Raw genomic sequence first — 18734 nt, 5'->3', positions numbered from 1 at the left:
AACCAGAGCATCAAAGCCTTGCAGAGAGAGAGAGAGAGGTAGTACTGACGGTGTCGGGTCTCTGGCAGGGGAGCTCCATGTCCTCCAGTGTGGTCCGGAGAGAGTGGTCTTTGTCCCACTGGGGGAAGTCCATGTTCAGGAGAGGACGCTGCATCTCCCCAACTGCTGCCGTCCCCTGGAATGTACCACAGGGAACCACTGCCTGAGGCCCCACCCTGATGGGGAAAACAGGTAAAGGAAGGGTAATAGTTAGGGCTCAAACGATTAATCGGATTTCAGTCAACTATTGAAATAATTGTCAACTAATTTAGTAATTGATTAATTGTTAACTGGAGTACAAAGACTCAAATAAGAGGCCGTTTGGTAAAAAAACCCAACATATTCGGAGCAGTAATTAAGCCAAAACTGTACAAAATATGTATACTTTTTATACTTAAGGTGTATAAAAAGTATTTATTGTCTACAAATACTTTTTAGTCAAAAATCCACAAGTTGAATAGTTTTATCATCACCCAATTCAGATTTACTAACGGACTGCTACGGTATTGCATTTTAGGCAATATGCTGTTTACGTTATTTAAAATATTAATTTAATTATTTATTAATGTATTTCTAATATTGGAACAAAAAGGCTTCAGTGGTTAAATGAAATATCTGTAGAATGTGCATATTTTTATCTGATCATCAGAATAATAAATTGATCGTCAGAATAATGGATGGATTACTAAAATAATCGTTAGCTGGAGCCCTGGTAGCGGTGAATCCCAACGTTAGTTTTATACGTGCATAATTCAGACGTTAGACAAACAGGAGACAACCTACAGGCTGTTTGGAGGAGGCTGGTTGCTGGAAGGTTCTGCGGGCGGCTCAGATGGAGGACTTGGCGTCGCCGCGGGGCCGGCGGGAGCCAGCCTCTCCTCTCCACCCTCGGCTTTATGGGACTCGGCGGTCTCAGACTGCTGGCTGCGCTCTGGCGGGTGACAGACGACACCAAATGGAACAGGAAGCTTTAACACAACGTGCTGAACACACACAATCTGTGAATGTTGCAGAGACAGTTTTCCTTTTTTGTCTTTTTTAAGACTCTCACAGCTTCAGAGTTCTTCTAAGCTAGTAATCAGTGTCACTTTAAGACTCAAGAACGAGAGCAAGGAAAACTATTTCCAAGCGTTTTCTATCTGTTGAGATAACTTTCTGGCTGTGTGGTGAAAAGCTAACACTGCATCTTCACTATTAAACACGGCAGTGGCAGTATTATCAGGGAGGAGATGATTTTCTTCAACAAATTAGTGAAATTGGCTGTAAAATGCTTTCAGTATGTGTAGAACATGCATCAACTAGCACAGCTGACATCAATACACCACTTTGGCTGAATTAAGTGGAATTTGTGATGGCAGTATACGGGGGGATAATCATACTAAAAGGGCCTAGTCAAAGTCCAGACCTAAACCTATTGGAGAATTGGTGGCAAGACTTGAAAATTACAGTTCACAGACATTTTCTATTAAATCTGACAAAGTACAACTCTAAAGGCACGCCACACTTTTAAGATTTTACTAAGCCGTTTCTCTTTTTTTCTTTCTGTTAATTTCAATTACTCACTACTTACAAACACACTGTGGGAGCGAGGGGATGAAATGTGAAAGTATTTGAGGTGCGTGAATATTTTTACAAGGTGCCGTCGTTCACACCTGGAGGTTTTGGAGCACTGGTGGTCGCCGCGTCGGCGCGAGGCTCCCCTGGATGGCTCGGGACTCTCTGAGGGCCCTGAGGGTCTGCAGGCCTGCTGCTCCTGGGGGCCTGGTCTGCCTCGCCACTTCTTTTGCCAGGTCCCGCTTCCTTCTCTGGGTCTCGGTCTTTAGGAGCGGCAGGAGGAGGCCACATCTTTAAGACAGCATCTACCACGTCACTTTTAGGCTGACCTGGAGGAGAGAGGAAGAAAAAAAATCCTTGAATTGATTGAAACACAAGATTAAATGTGTTATTCATGTGTAGAAGAAGCATCTGAGCGACCTGAACGGCTGCTGCCCGTGTTCGACATGGGCGCTCGAGGAGGCCAGCAGGCCAGCGTTTGTTCTCCGTCTGGTTGAGGGGGAGAAATGGTCTCCTCTGGGGAGCTGATGGAAGAGAGGCTTCTGGAAAACACTGTGAAAAACAAAACAACATTTCATAGAGTCAGAAAGGAAAAAAACATTAAATGTCTATAATCAAATCTTAACAAGACAGGAACGATATCTTGGTAAGACATCGTACCTTTAACAAGACTGATTCCATTGCCACGAATGAAAGTCAAAAAAATTTTGGGGTATTCACTGACAAACAACTACAACTATTTTAGATTGACTCATTTCCTGTCAGGAAGTTATATTGGTCATGTTTATATTATACACCAATGTGTTTAGAATTTGAGGCAAATCCTGAAGCCTAATGTTAACCAACTGGACTAATTTTAAAAGTCAGTGGTGGGCACCGCTAGCAAAATATTTAGCTCCCCCGACCTTGAAGAACTAATTATAAACACTAGTTCCATGAATACTAAATAGCTATATCAGCATGGTATTGAGCAGAAGCTAACGCTAAAGTGCGAAATTAACATGGCATTAAGCAGAAGCTAATGCTGAAGTGCTAAATTAACATGGTATTAAGCAGAAGCTAATGCTAAAGTGCTAAATTAACATGGTATTAAGCAGAAGCTAATGCTAAAGTGCTAAATTAACATGGTATTAAGCAGAAGCTAATGCTAAAGCACTAAATCAACATTGTATTTAGCAGAAGCTAATGCTAATGTGCTATGTCAACATGGTACTTATCAGAAGCTTGGTGTTTAACAGAAGCTGATGCTAAATGCCATACAAATATGTTTTTTAATGAAAGCTAGTGCTAAAGAGCTACATCAACATGGTATTTAATGGTAGCTAAGATAAAGTGCTATATCAGGGGTGTCCAAAGTTGGTCCTCCAGGGCCGGCATCCTGCATGTTTTAGTATGGCTCAAATGAAACATTAAAACTACATAATATTTCAAAAACTCGCCCTGTTGAGTGTGGAAACTTCTGCCTGGCGTTGTAGGTCATGAAAAAGATTTAGCGGTGAAAACATCTTTAATCACAACAATACTTGTGTGTGTGTGTGTGTGTTTTGATGCAGAGAGGGAGATCTGCTCCTTTCGCTCTTTGAGCCTTGGCAACAGCTGCGCTTTTATGTTGCCTCACATAAAGTGAGCAAACAAAAAAAAAACATGCGCACACACACCAGGTATCCTCTAGGGGAGAAGAGCAAGACTGTGGTTCAGACTGAACTATAAAACCCTACACAGCTTTCTAAATGGTAACAAAAAGCAATTCAGTGATTCGTTTCCACCTTTATTACAAAGGAGTTCATTTCTTGCCTCTTTACTGGAGAATGTTGTTCTTAGAAAACACAAAGAAATGTAAATTTTATACTGGGATCACACCCAGCAGGGCAAAGTGAGAGTCGGGTAGCATGAAGCTCAATAATTAGCTTAATCTAAAGCATTTAATATTGTGTTTAAAAGATTGAACCTGTACTCACTCTGCAAGAACAGACAAATTTATTCTTTTACAAAAAATAATTTGTATAAATAAAATTCTTATCTACTGGTAATTCTCATAGTACTCGCAGAAAAGTGCCAGGAAATAGACAGAGCCCCATTTGCTAAAATATTATGCGCTTCTCATCTCTTCTGACAAGCTGAAATATGAACAATATTGTTGTACAAAAATGATTAAAAAAGCTACGTACCTTTTGAAAAAGAATAAACTGTGAACAACCAATGATTACAGTTTTAAATTTTACCTTTATGGCTCAAAATACACACCCCACTGAATCATTTGCTCTTTTTCTCCTTTTGAGAATCCCACAGGCTGAACAGTATTTACTAAAAGTTACTTATTGAGTTAATAAACTCAATAAACAGTTTTGAGACTTAAAACAATAAAAATGAGCTGCAACAACTCAGTTTTATTAATCCGTTTAGATAATCAGGTCATTGAATGCTGGTGTCAGCGGTTTGTACAGATAAACTATTAAATATAAGTATTTCAATTTTGAGAAGGGTGGGGGATAACAAATCAACAAGTGATAGGATAACGTGCAACAAACTGATGCCAGCCCACTTTCATCAGTTCACCAGCGTATAGCGAACAGCTGATGGAGATGTTAACGCTATTCTGCTCATTGTGCTTCAGCAAACACTCCGTCCATCCCTGTGTCTGTGTGTGTGTGTTGTGTACCTCTGTCATTGTCCGTCTCTGGTCTGAGGGGCTCTGGGACCTCCCACTGCTCCTCGCCGCTAGGCAGCTCTCTGATGTTCTCTTTTTTCATCAGTCTCTCCAGACCCCTTTGATCCTGCATCAGGTTGTATGACAGTTACCTAATGCAGACTCAATATCTACTGTAGGCTTTTATTTAGGAAAGCACATTTTCCCACCAGTAATATTAATAAATTATTTTCATTATTTGATGTTGTTTGTAATTTGTGCTGCCAGCTAATGATGCCTGTTGTGTGAAAATCTGGTTCCTGGATGGAACCTTTTATTAAATCACTTAATCACAGAGAAATATTCAGCTTTTGCTAATAAATCCAATGAAACTCCAAGCGGATCAGTGATCGTATGGCACTTACACTGTTTACCAGGAGGGTCAGGAACTGCTTCAGCTCCTTTCTGTGGCTGTTGTCTGTGCAGAACAGCTTCACCAGCTCACTGTGATACACACACACACACACGCACACACACACACAGAGGAAAGCTCGTCTCAGACAGTTCACTTTAAAATGAGCTACATGAGGATTCCTACAGTTTTTAATCGAAAGAGCTTTAAAGATTTAACCACAAATTTTCAGTTCAGATGGACAGACAAACGGATGGATGAATGATAAAATGGATGATTAGATGATGATTGAACAGCAGATATAAATTCACTATGAAATAAATTCAGTAAATAATATTTTCCAGTATTTCTCTAGGCTTCATTCAGTCTGCTCTCGTCTCCAGAACTTTCTACGTTCAGGCAGTGAGCCGACAAACCTCAGGATCTCCAGCTTCTCGTGGACGTGGTCCTTCTGGATGTAGAGGTTCTTCTCGTCCTTCAGCAGGCAGATCTCATCCTGCAGCTCTATCACTGCGTTCTCGTTGCCGGCGACGTCCAGCTGGTAGCGGATGTACAGCTTCCCCACCTGGAAACAGATGGCCACAGAAAACAACGTCTGTTTAGGAGGTGGAAACCTGAACCGAGAGACTTCAAAGTTCACGGTCAAAATTGTGCAACAATTCAGTTCTGGTTTCTTTCCTTTGCCCACCTGTCCAAAGGAGATGCGCTTGAGTTTCTCTGCTATGTTTCCCTCAGTCAGGGCCACGTAGACGTCGGCCAGCTCTTCATGGTGGTAGAGGAACCTCTGGATGTAGGGGACGACAGAGCGCACCAGAGACTGCATGGAGGCACAGGGCCTCCAGCTCTCAGTCTGCGCCTCCCATTTGACACACTGGGAAAGATGACGGATACCACAGATCTCCAGGAATGAGCGTCTGTCCTTCTCGTTAAAGGCTGGTTTAGTAGCCCAATCTCCTGTGACCGGTTGACCTGCCGGACCACACAGGAAGTAGGAAACATTCAGATACTCTTTAGCGATAGAAAAGTTGACAACATTTTGGCGGCGGCGTACCGGTTTTACTCCTGGGAACAGTCTTCTTCTCTGGTGGCGGCAGGTGGAGCAGACACACCTCCTTGTGAGGTTTGAAGATCTTCTCCAGCTCTTTGTCGTCTCCGATCATCGGCTGACGACTCAGACTCACCCAGCTGTCCTTAGTGGGGAAGACCTTCTTGTCGGAGACCATGACTGGTACACAGAGAAAAAACACACAATGAGTCACTCAGTCCCACATAGACAAACACTAGAGAGACATAGGAAGCTTTTTCTGTGTTTCTCAGCCTCTAATGACTAAAACACACGTTTCAGTGGAATTGGTGCCAGATATCAGGAAATCACCTGATTAACATTCTTGAATATTTTAATGATCATTTGAGCTAAACCTCCACACAGAGAGAACATGCAGACGCAACGACGAAGATGATGATGTTGGTGTAGAACAACTGGTGCACTGTGCAACAATGACCCCAAAAATGATAGACGGATGGAGGATGAAAGCAGGGAAAAGAGAGAAAGACAAAGAAATAAAGAAAATAAAGCAACAAAAGAAAGAAAATAAAGGAAAACATGAAAAGAAAGAACAAAAGAAGGAAAAAAAACAAGCAAGAAAAGACAAAAACACAAGAAAGAAAATCTTAACCAGAAATTACAAATAGCAATTTGTCAAAAAAAAAAATTATATCAGTTTCAACTTTGTACAAAAGTAATTAACAGGGTTAGTAATACAAACTTTGTAAATAAATCTTACAGATGCTCTTAAAAATAACTGTTTCAATGTTTTATGACCCAGATTCTTACAAAAGTAAAATCCACATTAATAATTAAACCAAACCAACCTTAAAGAGTTTATCCTGAAATGTCTAAAAAAAGACTTAAAAGTACTCTTCAAAATAAAAGCCTTCATGTCTTATAGAGCAGAGTATTGTATAAGTAAGTTCTATGTTTTACTAATGATTTTTACTCAGATTTTTTTTTTACTGCTTTTCTAATTAAAATTTAAGAAATAAAATAAAAGGAAAGCAAATCTGTTGACTTTTCAAAATAAAACTCACAGATGCTGAATGAGCAGGAACTGAATAATGTGTGCAAAACACCGAGTGATGATGCAAGCATCTGTAACCTGTCACTTTAACTGCTGCCTAAGCTGAAACGCTCAGCTGAGTGAAGAATCCTGTTAGAACAACCATCCTCCATTTTGAGAATCCATCCGTCTCTTTCACACCTCTCCCTCTCTGAAGGACATGAAATATCTAAGGGAGGATGAAGGAGGAAAGAATAAAAAATACCAAGTGTCTAGTCAGATGATGTGTGATAGGTGTGTAATACTAAAAACACATTTTTTTCTACCACTCCCTGATTACTTCAGGCCTGGTGTTAATTTGTGCCTCGGTACTTTCTCTCCCCAGGGAGAATATTTCCAGGCTACCGTACCAAATCCGCACCAAATTCTCCCAAGCTGTGTTTAAATCGCGTCTCTATCTCTGACGGACCGACGGATGAGGTTTGAAAGTCAGTCTGATTAAAGAGGTGAAAGACGAGTCACTCACCTTTCAACTGGGAGCTGTAACTCGGATCAAATTTGGTGTGTGGAGCGTTTTCCTGGTCTCCAAACACTTTACGCTTACACTTTTGAGCTGAGGAAACAGAAAGACGAAAAACAGTGAAAAGAATCAAAGGTCATTTGTGTCTTAATTTGTTGTCCGATTATGTTTTTGTGGTGTTTTCTACTGACTATTTCCATCTAATGAGTTCATTTTAACAAAGCTAGCTTCGATATGATTTAGTAGGATTTTATGCAGCTGACAAGTGTGGAAAATTATCAAAAATTTGTACAAATATTTAGGGATTATACTGATTTATCATATCATGTATAGACACTGTGAACATTATCACAATAAATGCCAATTGTGATTCTAGTTTATGTTCATATAGCCCACAAATAAAAACATTTAAGGTGAAAAAAACTAAAACCACCTTTTGGGAAGCATTGTCCCTACTGGAGCAAAATATTATTGCATTATAAATGTACAATATCGCAGTTTAGAGCTATATTATGTAGGGTATTGTACATTAAAACGACTTGCATTATTATTATTTGGAAAACTGGATGGACTTTCATTCAACTTTACAAGCAAGATTCGGGTTTTTGTCAAAGTGGAGGAGAAATTGTGATTAAGAAAAATGGAGGAAAACTTTTAAAAAAGTGACTTGTCTAAACAGCTATATGGAAATTCTTATTTAATTCTTGGTGTTGAGCAGCACTGGTCTTTATAAGCTTTGCAGAATTAGAGAGTAAATTATTTGCCTATGCTTTGTTGCAAAACACCTAGTCAGACTTGCTGCACCTCATAAAATAGCAATAAAATGCATTGCAGTTTATAACTTTAAAGTGACAAACTATAGGGAGCATTTTAACTATACGGACAAGAATGGATACATTCATCTTTAGCTCCACAGCTACAAGGACACTTCTAGAAGGTAAAGTGATTTTCTACAGCCTTAATTTGTTCCACCTGCTTACTTTCTTTTTTTGCCAACACATTTTGCCACTACAGTTATGACAACAAGCCAACAAAAATTAGGCAGGACGTAACAAATAGTTTTGCATCCTCATTAAAGAGTAGACTTGTTAACAGATGGGACAGAGTGAAGAACTGCGAGGCACCAAGTGAGAAAGCCTCTGCAACAAAGCGCTCACCGAGTTTGGCGAACAGTACGGACACATCCTGCAGCACTTCAGCGGTCGGCACGGGAACCGAGGAGCAGATCAGCTCCAGCAAACCCACGTACTGCTTCATGTTGGGACTGTCGTCGACGTTCAGCCACTGCATGGGAGAGATACGGCCACAGGCGCATCAATAACTCACATTAATATGATTCTGCATCTTTTATCCCACCTCATATGCCAGATGTCGTTTTCGGTCTTTTCTCAACCAGCTCAAGTTAACGGGCTAATTCGGCAAGCTACATAGAAACATCTTTGCTGTCAGGTACCGTTCCATCTAATCAAAATTACATATCTAAATAAAGATAACTAATGATTTTACAGGTCAATGTTGTTTGTCTATGTAAGTGATCTAATAGGGAAGCAATGTGAGTTGGGCACTTTCTGCTTACAAGTCGGACAACAGTAGAATTTCTTAACCGTTGTGCTGCTAACTGCTACTAGGAATACCAAATGATTATTATTAATGAGTATTAATTCACATTTAACATGTTAAAATAAAATAACTGAACTCTACAAATCACACTTTTGGGCACTAAGTGAAACCACTAATATGTTCAAGCCTGAAGATCAACTCTGGAAATAATGTCACATCCAAATGGAGAACATTCATACTGCAAATTGTAAAACTATCGGAGGTCGCTAATTGTGATGCTAACTATAAAGAACCATCTTTTCCAAAGATGCACAAATAAAATAAACCTAAGTTTGGTCTCAGAAGCCAAATTTCCACGGCCAGTAAAAAACCCCCGGCAAGAATGTCAATTGAAGACAGAATTTTGATTGGCCAGTGGTGGGCACACTTCTGCTAATCAGCTAGCAGCAGAGCTAACTTTTTGATTAGCGCTTTTGCTAAGTTTGGAAATATTTAGCACACTTAGCTCCCCCTGTATTAATTTATTACTTATACTTATAACTAATCAAGTGGGGAGGAAGGGATTGTTTTCAGCCTTTATAGGTAATAAACGTTTTGTAACTTGAGCGCAATGAGCTTGGATGTGATGTCATTGCCAGATCAAGCTCTTCTGAGACAAATAGAACAAAGAGAGAGCATCATTTATATAAAAGTGATATGGCAACGTGTCCAGAAGTCTTCCACCCACTGATATTTGTTTTACAGAATTTATAATGTAAGACACGAATAATTATCTATTCAGAATCAAATGAAATCTAAGCCAGCCTTCAAAATATGCCTGGTGTTTGATTCACAATGGTGTTAAAGGAAAAATTCAGCATTCTGTTATGAGCAACCACAGGGAAATATACCACAGGTTTCACAAGTCATAAAAAGCAGGATATTTATAAGGTTTTAACAGCTGTCTCAGCTCACTGAGAGGTCCCAGGTTGACGTCAAACGTGTGACTCAGAGTGAATTAAGCAGGCAGGAAATCAACCTTTTCTGTGGCTGTTGTTAGGCAGATGCATTAGAGTGGCATGGCCTTATTGGAGGAGCTTACGTTCAGGAAGAAGTCCCTCATGTCGTCCAGCTGGCTGTAGAAAGGAGCCAGGACTTTGGGCTGCAGGACGGGGCTGTCCTCCCTCTGAGTGAGTTGTCTGTACCGCTGGAACAAGCAGGTGTTATCGCTCCAACACACCTCCTTCAGGTGATAGAAGCGTCCTGAGCACCAGTTATCACTGTGCCTGGGCAAAAAAAAGATTTACCAGGTGTTAAACTTATGACTAAAAAAAAACCCCCACAAAGGAAAGAGGTGCAGATCACACTGTACCTCTTATTCTCTACAAACACAGCGGGAGTGTGCTGGAACAGCTCCTTCAGGCTGCTAGAGGAACAGTTGTCCCTCAGGTATTTGTAGACGTTGTGGATGTGCGTAATGGCTGTAGTGAAATGTGCTCCCTCCGTCTCGGCTGCAGCGGACCTCTCCTCTGGGTCGCCTTCTTCTGGCTTGATGCACCATTCCTTCAGGTACTGGATCAGAACCTCCACCGTGATAGTCTCTCTCATTGCTAAAACGAAGATGGAAAGTTATGGAAGCTAACTGCAATAGAACTGAAGTACTGGTTCTGGTGGACGCGTTTCTACCTAGAGCTCTGCTGAATTCGCTGGACTGTATGTCCACATAAAAGACGTGAGTTCCCAGCAGGCTGTGGACCTCCGGCGACATCAGATAGACTGAGCTGGGACAGAGGTACTTTCTCTCTTGTTTTTCTTCCTCTAGAGGGCGATAAGCTGGCACCCACTCAAGGCTGCATAGCTGATGGTAAAAGGTAGACCTGGTGTGTTTGACTGATCCGCTGTTGCTGTCGACGACCTGAGCCGTGAGGTACTGAGAGTAACGGTGTCTGAAAAATTGAGAAAGGATAGAGTTGGAGGAGGCGAAACAAGTCCATACTTGAACTGTGTCAATGGGCACGATGACTGCAAAGTGACTCAACCCTTGAATTTCCATTTGGCCACATTACAAACACAAACCTCATTTTATTTGACTAAAGACCATTCTTCAATCTATCTTCTGAAAATGGAAATGGTATGTAATAACTGGCAGCTTGTAAAGATATGGCCATCTACTTAAGCTAAAGGTCTACAACCTTTAGCTTAAGTAAAATAGAGCAATTTTTGCCCTCAGTCTAAAAATTGCTAGGCTTTCTATTGTATGAAACTTATAATAGAAAGGAAAATTCATTTAGAGCTGCAAATGATACATGACACTTTGAAAAAACGACTATAACTTTTGTTACTTTTGAGTTCTGAAAGGAAGAAAAATCGGAAACTTTTGAAGAAGGAGGACGGTTACATTGTCGTCTACGGCATGTTGATATTTGGAGAAAAAAAGAGTAGTCTCCAACTTAATTAAAAAAAAAAATAGATAGTAGAAATACAGTCAATGTTACCCGGAGTCCCAGTTGGTCTGCAGCAGCTCTAGCAGAGCCGTCCGCTGCTGCAGCAGGAGGGAGCCGGGAAGCTGAGCTGTGGCCAGAGCGTGGAACTCCTCACAGGGGTAGTCGTCGAGCACGCAGTCACTTCCTGGACTTTGGTGCCACCTTGCACTTTCAGCTGACCAGTGACTGGAGGCCTAAGAGAAGAGCAGGGGAAATAATGAGCCCCACGGTAACTAATGACATTTCACTTTAGTGTTTAAATCTGTCTGGGGCCAATCTGACCGCAGTTTTCTTGGACATTTTCTCAGATTTGTACTACTCAGACTTTCTTCTCTCTGACCTTTCAGTGCAATCTCTAAAAAGAAACCAAAGTAATAATATGATATTATTACAGGGTTTCTGTAGGTTTCATCAACTCAAAATTAAAGACATTTTAAGACCTTTTTGTGACCATTATGAATGTCTGTATCTATGAACGCCGTCCAGTCAATTGGCGATAATTTGAACTTAATCATGACAGATAAAAAAAAAGCTAGCTAGCTACCTGGGTTACATTAGCAACTAGTTAGCGGCAGCCTCTCGAGTCAGAGAACGCAATGAAGAAGTCTCAGTGTGACTCAAATGTTTTCCTTGACAGAAAAGTCCCGAAAAAAAAAAATTAACGGAATATACGAGAGCAAATAATCGTACTTTTTAAAATAAATTTAATATTTAAGACCATTTTAAGAGCATTATGAATTAAATTTAAGATCTATATCTCCACAGAAATGTACAAACTTCGCCCAAACAACTGGGAACAAATTTCCAGTTATGCAGAAAAGCTAGCAAGCTAGCTAGTAAATGTATATTAGCAGCTGGTTAGCGGTAGCCTCAACTGTCTCGAGTCAGAGATGACTCAATGATGACTGATTGTGACTCAAACTTTTGCCTGACAAAAAAGTCCCAAGGGAAAAAACATTAAACAGAATATACAAGTAAATAATCCTGTCAAGACAACATTTAAACCTTGTGATTAACATATTAAGTCCAGCTTACTTTTTAAATGAATTTAAGACTTTTTAAGGATGCGCCGACATCCTGTATTAACATGCAGCGTTAAGCAGAGAACAATTTCCCAGAACTGGATGAAGAAAAAAAAAACAGCTGCCTATACTGCAAAAGCTGATTTAATCCTCATTCTATATCCATGTTTTATGCCTTGTGTCTGTTGCTGAGGCTAAAAGAGGAACCAGGAGAATGGGATGGGCTGGGCTCGGCTGTGCCGCATGTCACATCATGCACCTCATGCAACCATTGATCTCTTGTTCCTAGTGTGACTCATAACCCTTCGCATTTTCCTCTTTAATCACTAACCTATTTGTCACGATGACTCACAGATGCAGATGGAGATTCGGCTCTGCTCACAGCTGTGTGCGTACGGATTGTGCTGTCCTGAGCTTTTGTCCTTTCGCCAGAATTTTGATTTGAACAAGAGGTTTAGGTTTTACCTGAAGTATCCTGCTGCGAAACACAACACTTTTCCTGGCATTTTCTCCTGCTGCTCTCCATTTATAAATGACTTCCACTTGTTTTTGTGTTTTCTTATTGTTGAATCTAGTCTGGTTTATCTGTGTGGAGGGGTAAAACCATTGACAGACTCACTGCTCCAATTAACTCTGTACACTCTGTCCTTCTTTCCCGCAGAAAGCACTCCTGGCTAGGGCTGGGCAATAAATCTATTTTATCCATTCATCTAATATTACATTTTTGGCAAATCTGGATTTGTTTCTTTTCACCTATGTGCTGCTCATGATTAAACCAGTTAAAATCGCTCTATTGGAGAAGCGGCTTTTGTAAAAGTAATAGCTCCACTGACATTTTATTCCACTTTTAACATGGGGAAAATATCTTGTTATAAGTGAAATAATCTGCCTGTGAAACTAGTACTATTTCATCAATATTAAGGAATTTAGCCCTTATATCTTCCTGAAAAGTTACCTGTAAGTTAGTTTCGTCTTATTTCAGGAGTACTAAGATATTCAAACAAGGAACTAGACCAAACTAGACTAGATTTTGCATTTTTGCGGTGTGAACTGCATTGACCTAAAATTTACATGACGATGTCATTTAAATGATTTCTCCTCCTCACCAGTTCCTGAGGGGTCAGAATTCGGCGCTGTTTGCGGAGGATGAGGCCGTCCCTGACCCCCAGCTTGACGAACAGCTCCCTCCATCCAGCCACATCGCCGTCTGTCTGCACATAACGGGGACTCAGCAGGATCCAGTCGCAGCCTGGTGGAGCGCGAGGGCAGAACCGACAGGTTAGCGAGACGGAGCTTTGCACAAGTAAAGGAAATTAGAAACATGGTGGGAGTGAGCCACAGAGCAAACCGAGATGTGGGAAGGTAACCGGGTGTGCAGTTTTTAGCTGCTAATGTCAGTTATTTATCATCCAAGCAAGGTGTAATTAATCCGCTTCACTGCTTTTGAGCGCTGCCAGAAAGGAGATTGCCGCACTGTTTTTCTAAAACGGAGCCAAAGCCCGCCGAGGTTCTGGCATCAGCGGATTGCAGGAGAATGCCAAACGCCTGTGGAAGACGTTTGTTATTCTGAAAACTACTGAAGCAAAACAATCTGATTTTAACATCAAATATTTGCTGTTAAATGATTCAAAGCTGCAATCAAAGTGTGCATCCTTTAAAGATGCTCTGGACTTGAAGGGTGTAGTAGATTTTCTGATCTGTTGTGCATTACATTAACACTTCACAGCTGCTTAATACATAGGAGAGGATTAGGGCTACTAAAAATAAACAAGAGATTCTGACCTTAATATTCTGAGATAAAAAGTCAAAATTCTGAGATTTAAGTCAAAATTCTCTATTTTTCTCAGTGGCTTTAATCCTCTTCCATACAACACTAACATTGTGGACAACTATGTATGTTACTGGTCTGGACGAAGCCTATTAGCCGCTACAGCTAGTGATGCGCACCATACTGTTCCAAGGTGGGATGTGCAAGAATCCGTCACAAAAATGTTTAGCGTTCTAATTTCTTATCTGATTTCTATGAAATAAGGCTTAAATTACAGCTGAAAAAATTGCATAAATCTCTAAACTGTTTGGTTTCCGCCAGTTTGGTCAAGATGCAAGAGGCCTAAGCAAATCTCTAACGTCTAGAAGTGAAATGTATGTGTGAACCAGTGCGTCTGTGTGTGTGTGTGTGTGTGTGTGTGTGTGTGTGTGTGAGTGTGTGTGTGTATGCGTGTGCGTGTATGTGCGTTATCTCCTACCAGGCAGCGTTTTTGGCAGGTCGATGTTGCCGTATTCCTCAGAGAAATGCACCCTTTCGGCAGCGGGGCACAGCAGACCTCTGCAGGTCAGTACGGGTACTGCAATGTCCGAGTATTCCTGGCTAGAGGAGGAATGCTGCTTGATGAAGACCAAGTAACTCACGACCACCGACTCAGGCTTTGACTTGAGTTGGAACAAGCAGGAACAAAAAAATGAGAAAAAGAAAACAGTTTAGATCAAACAGAACTATTTGTAAAGGTTTTTTTTAATGACATTTAGAGATGTTAAAAGTTGCCTTCAGTCACCTTCCATTTGCTGCTGTTTATGGTGGGATAGATGTGCTGCTCCAGCAGCTCCTGCGGCTCCAGTTCGTAGACCCCGAGCCTTTTGAGCAGCTCTCGGATCTGCTGGCTTTCCAGAGGCCCCAAACAGTTCAACAGAGAGGGCTGGACCACACTGAGATCTTTGTACAACGCAGACAGCGGTCCTGAAAAAAAGACAAAATGGAATATTTAGAATATATATTAACTGTATGAGCTGTCCAGGCTGCATCCATGCATAATATTTTTAATTTTGTAAATAAATAATTTGAAAAATAAAATAGGAATCGGCCAAAATCAGTATTTGCAGATCAGAGGTTTATAAAAATCGTCAGAGATTCGCCACAAAATCTTGGTTGTGCTGATGGCAAGTCACGCTGAATTCGCCGCATCATTCACCGCCTAGCAGGGTCACAGAGCTGATATGAGATGGAAAAATTCTGACATGACTATAAATGGTGGATTACATGCATGGCTGACTGCAAACTCAGCGTTTCTATCAGTTCTGCTGCCTTAGTTCAAGACAGATCACAGCGATCCGTATTCCCAGGGAAATCTGGGAATTTAGCAACGACAAACAGCACTAAGAAGAAAATTCAATAAACTCCAGAGGTTACACTGTATAAACCTAGATATATATCAAACCACTGGCAGAAAGCATGTTATGTTTTTAAATCAGACTTTAAAAGTTACTTTGGCTTTCAGTAAAAATGTCTTTTCACTTTGGACATGTTCCCAAACATTCCTCACCACCTTAAAACACAAAACCTCTGTTGACCTACTTTGCTGCTTTCTGAGGCTGCCGTCTAATTCCCCGCTGATGCCAGCACTGCTCAATATTTCAGAAGAACACCGTCTTTAACTTAGCCGTCTCTCTGAAGCTATCACACTCATCTCTGTTCGCGTCTCCCCAAAGCTCGGTCTCTGACCTGAAAACTAACCAAAAGAGTCCCTGCCGCCAGCTGCATCCCCTGTCAGGACTCGTCGTGCAAACAGAACAGAGTACGTTTCCAAAACCGTGGAGTAGAGATTCTCTCTGGGATTTTATACAAACTACGCATCAAAGGCGGTGGGGTTCCTGCTCTTTATCCTCCTCGTTAAGGAAGATCCGAGGACTTTTCTAAGGCAACATCAATACATTTTCCTTTGAATCTGCACCAATTCCCTTGGGAAGGATTCATTTAAGCTCCAAATTGTGCTTAGCTGCACAATTTGGAGGTGTGTGCATCAACTGCCCTCTATGTCATTATGGATAAACCATCTCTTCTGCCACCAGCCTTCGTCAAGAAAACCAATAAATGCTAAACTGCCAGAAGTATCTGCTAATCAGTCATAACACACAAAAAAACACTCTTTGTAACCATTATTTTTATTTATTGCTAATTTATTACATTTCAAGACTGTAATGGATGACCCAATATGTTTGGTACCGGGGAAATTTTGTCCATGCTGCAACCAGTCTGGGAACAAACACCTTCCATCTGACGTAATGTGGGCCCCGAATGTTTGCGTTATGGTATTCGCAGATTTTTTTATTTTTTTTTTGTGGAACGCAAAGCCAATAATTTGTGGAAAATGTGCCTAAGTATTGATTTTTTTTCATGAAATGCAGCTAAAATATTCAGAATATCCAACAAGGGAAGCCAAAACACCTAGAAGCAATGCCACTTGACACACTACTTGGTCGGTGTTGGCGAAGTAGCCAATCCAGGACAGCATTTATTTTCCTTTTCAACTATCGGCTGAACCCCCAAAGACCGGAAATAAAGAAGACTGTAGATGTTGGCTTCTGTAACACATTTACGCATTTAAAACAAACCATTAATACAGCGACACTTTTAATACAGAGCAGTTTTTTTTAACACACGTTTCATGGAGGACAAGAAAATGTCAGGAATAACTGAAATTCAACCACGAGATGCTTATCTCCTATTAGCTAAGATTTATAACAACAGCATTATGTGATATTTAGTTGTTAGAAATGTTTAAAACTAACTTGCTTTACATTTTTATGTTGCTTATTGTATCAAATATAACAATAACTGTGTGTCTGGAGCGGAGTCGATCAAGTGACACAAGAAACAGGCGACAGAGAAAGCTCCGGATCCTGAGCAGCTCGCAGGGACCCCAGACCATTTAACCCACATGATTATTCAAGATGCTGAACCGCAGAAGCAGAAAGCTAACATCAAAGTGTGAAAATCAATTATTCACGCTTGGCACTCCGGAGCTAGGCTTCGGCTGCCTTTTCCGAACGCGATGACGCAAAACGAGGGCGGATGTTCCTGTGCTTTTTATGCGAGCGTTCCTCGGATATAAGTGTCTGTACATCTGCTTATTCTTAGAAGCAGGTCAGCGGCGTCCTGACCGCGGACAGATTTGTCCCACACACGCACGGCGGGTCTCTGAATGTTGGAGTGTGAGGCAGGTGCAGCTTTTCAAGCAGCGTCTGAGCTTCTATGAGTCAGACATCTGAAAGTCTGAATCTGCACTGTTTACCTGGGTGCTACAACAAAAATAGAACAGAATGTTCTGGGTTTTTTTTTTTTACAATTGTTTCATACTTTTGAAAATATCTTCTCTGCCTGAGGACAAAGGGTTCGTGCGATCTCTGATAGATATTTATCCAGCTTCCTTCTCTTTATAATCGTTTGTCATATTTCAATTAATTTGAAACCTGTGAAACTTCAAACGCCGACTTGCTGGCCTTTATTTATTAAGCAAAGAGAAACGAGACTTTAAAAGAATTTCAATTTTCCAGTCGTAAGGCATTTTAATAATTAATGCCTCAATGTTCCAAATCATTCAGTGCAGCAGAAACGTGACGTAGAACATTCGTATGGTATGAACTTTGACAAATCCAAACCACACTTACCAGATTTTCAGTTGTCAAAGTTTAAAAAAGCCACGTATTGTTTCATTTCCACTTCCCAACCACGTGCAGGTGTCACACAAAATTTGAATAAAACGCACTGAATTTTGAAATTGCAAAGTGGTTACTAAGTGAAAATCTCTGTGTAAATAATCCAACCACTAACCTCACTGTAAGCACTTTTCTACAGACATACTCGAGAGAAGAAAGTTACAGTATTACCTGTCTGAGCTTGAGCTGTTTTCTTCTTCTTTGTGGCGGTTTCTTCCATGGGAAAGAACACGCTCTCTCCGCTGAGCGCCACCACCCGTCCGTCAGCCAGAGGGATGATGCTCAGCTCCCTGAGGTTCTGGAGGATGGACTCGGCTTCTCCGTAGCCGTGCTCCATCGCCCGAAAGTTGCAAACCAGCAGCCTGGCCAGCTGACGAAGGCCTCCCTCTGAAACGCACCGTTTTAATTCACTCAGTGAATGTTCAGCAGCTTCCTCTTGGTTTCCTCTACATGTAATTGATCGTGGCAAGATAAAAGCCATCACATCTTCAGAATTAATCATTTTCAAGAGATATGCTAAAACCATGTGAAGCAGATGAGATGATATGAATTTAAATATGAGACATGCAAATTTATTCCATTTTGAAAAACCAACATAGCCAGCTCCTGTCATCTCCTGGGAGAGAAAAGGTGAAAGAAACTTAAACTGGATGCAGTTTTAGTTCAAGCCTGTGAAAACGACTATGATCCATTTTAACTGCAGTTGATTAATATAGTTCAGCCTCCATTCATGCGTAATGTTGAACAATAAGGCATAGCATAATATTGGGTCATTTTTACGTTGAGTCTCCTTTCTGGTTGCATTTTCAAACGAGTTATGTGTATATATATATGTATGTGTTTGTTTTTTCAGAAGAAAACAGGAAACACTGAGGTACCGTTAGATGGAGATGCTCAATTTGGTTTATTTTGCTGCAGTTCCCTCCAACTAAATGACAGCGATCTCTACCGTGACGTGTGCAATATTTAAATATTAAATACTTTAAGCTCTC

General features: G+C 40.8%; 1 protein-coding gene across 3 annotated transcripts in view; it reads right to left on the bottom strand.

Moving 5' to 3' along the window:
- LOC106964848 (uncharacterized) overlaps positions 1 to 18734 on the bottom strand; it is a 45866-nt gene that overhangs the window by 2993 nt on the left and 24139 nt on the right. For all 3 annotated transcript variants that reach the window (XM_015060592.1, XM_015060591.1, XM_015060593.1), the window contains 19 exons: positions 17914 to 18129; positions 14805 to 14986; positions 14499 to 14682; positions 13359 to 13501; positions 11243 to 11424; positions 10434 to 10693; positions 10120 to 10357; positions 9850 to 10033; positions 8366 to 8492; positions 7215 to 7301; positions 5683 to 5856; positions 5320 to 5600; positions 5048 to 5196; positions 4645 to 4723; positions 4253 to 4367; positions 2014 to 2145; positions 1692 to 1922; positions 823 to 970; positions 50 to 215 (listed from right to left, as the gene is read on the bottom strand). In XM_015060592.1, coding sequence (XP_014916078.1) covers positions 50 to 215; positions 823 to 970; positions 1692 to 1922; positions 2014 to 2145; positions 4253 to 4367; positions 4645 to 4723; positions 5048 to 5196; positions 5320 to 5600; positions 5683 to 5856; positions 7215 to 7301; positions 8366 to 8492; positions 9850 to 10033; positions 10120 to 10357; positions 10434 to 10693; positions 11243 to 11424; positions 13359 to 13501; positions 14499 to 14682; positions 14805 to 14986; positions 17914 to 18129 — 3278 coding nt within the window. The remainder of the gene's footprint in view (positions 1 to 49; positions 216 to 822; positions 971 to 1691; positions 1923 to 2013; positions 2146 to 4252; positions 4368 to 4644; positions 4724 to 5047; positions 5197 to 5319; positions 5601 to 5682; positions 5857 to 7214; positions 7302 to 8365; positions 8493 to 9849; positions 10034 to 10119; positions 10358 to 10433; positions 10694 to 11242; positions 11425 to 13358; positions 13502 to 14498; positions 14683 to 14804; positions 14987 to 17913; positions 18130 to 18734) is intronic.

This window comes from Poecilia latipinna, unplaced genomic scaffold (assembly GCF_001443285.1).
Source record: "Poecilia latipinna isolate Pla-1442-1.1 unplaced genomic scaffold, P_latipinna-1.0 Scaffold1727, whole genome shotgun sequence".
In the NCBI taxonomy this organism is placed as follows: domain Eukaryota; kingdom Metazoa; phylum Chordata; class Actinopteri; order Cyprinodontiformes; family Poeciliidae; genus Poecilia; species Poecilia latipinna.
The sequence above is the reverse complement of the archived record's forward strand: the minus strand, read 5'-3'. Positions and strand labels throughout refer to the sequence as shown.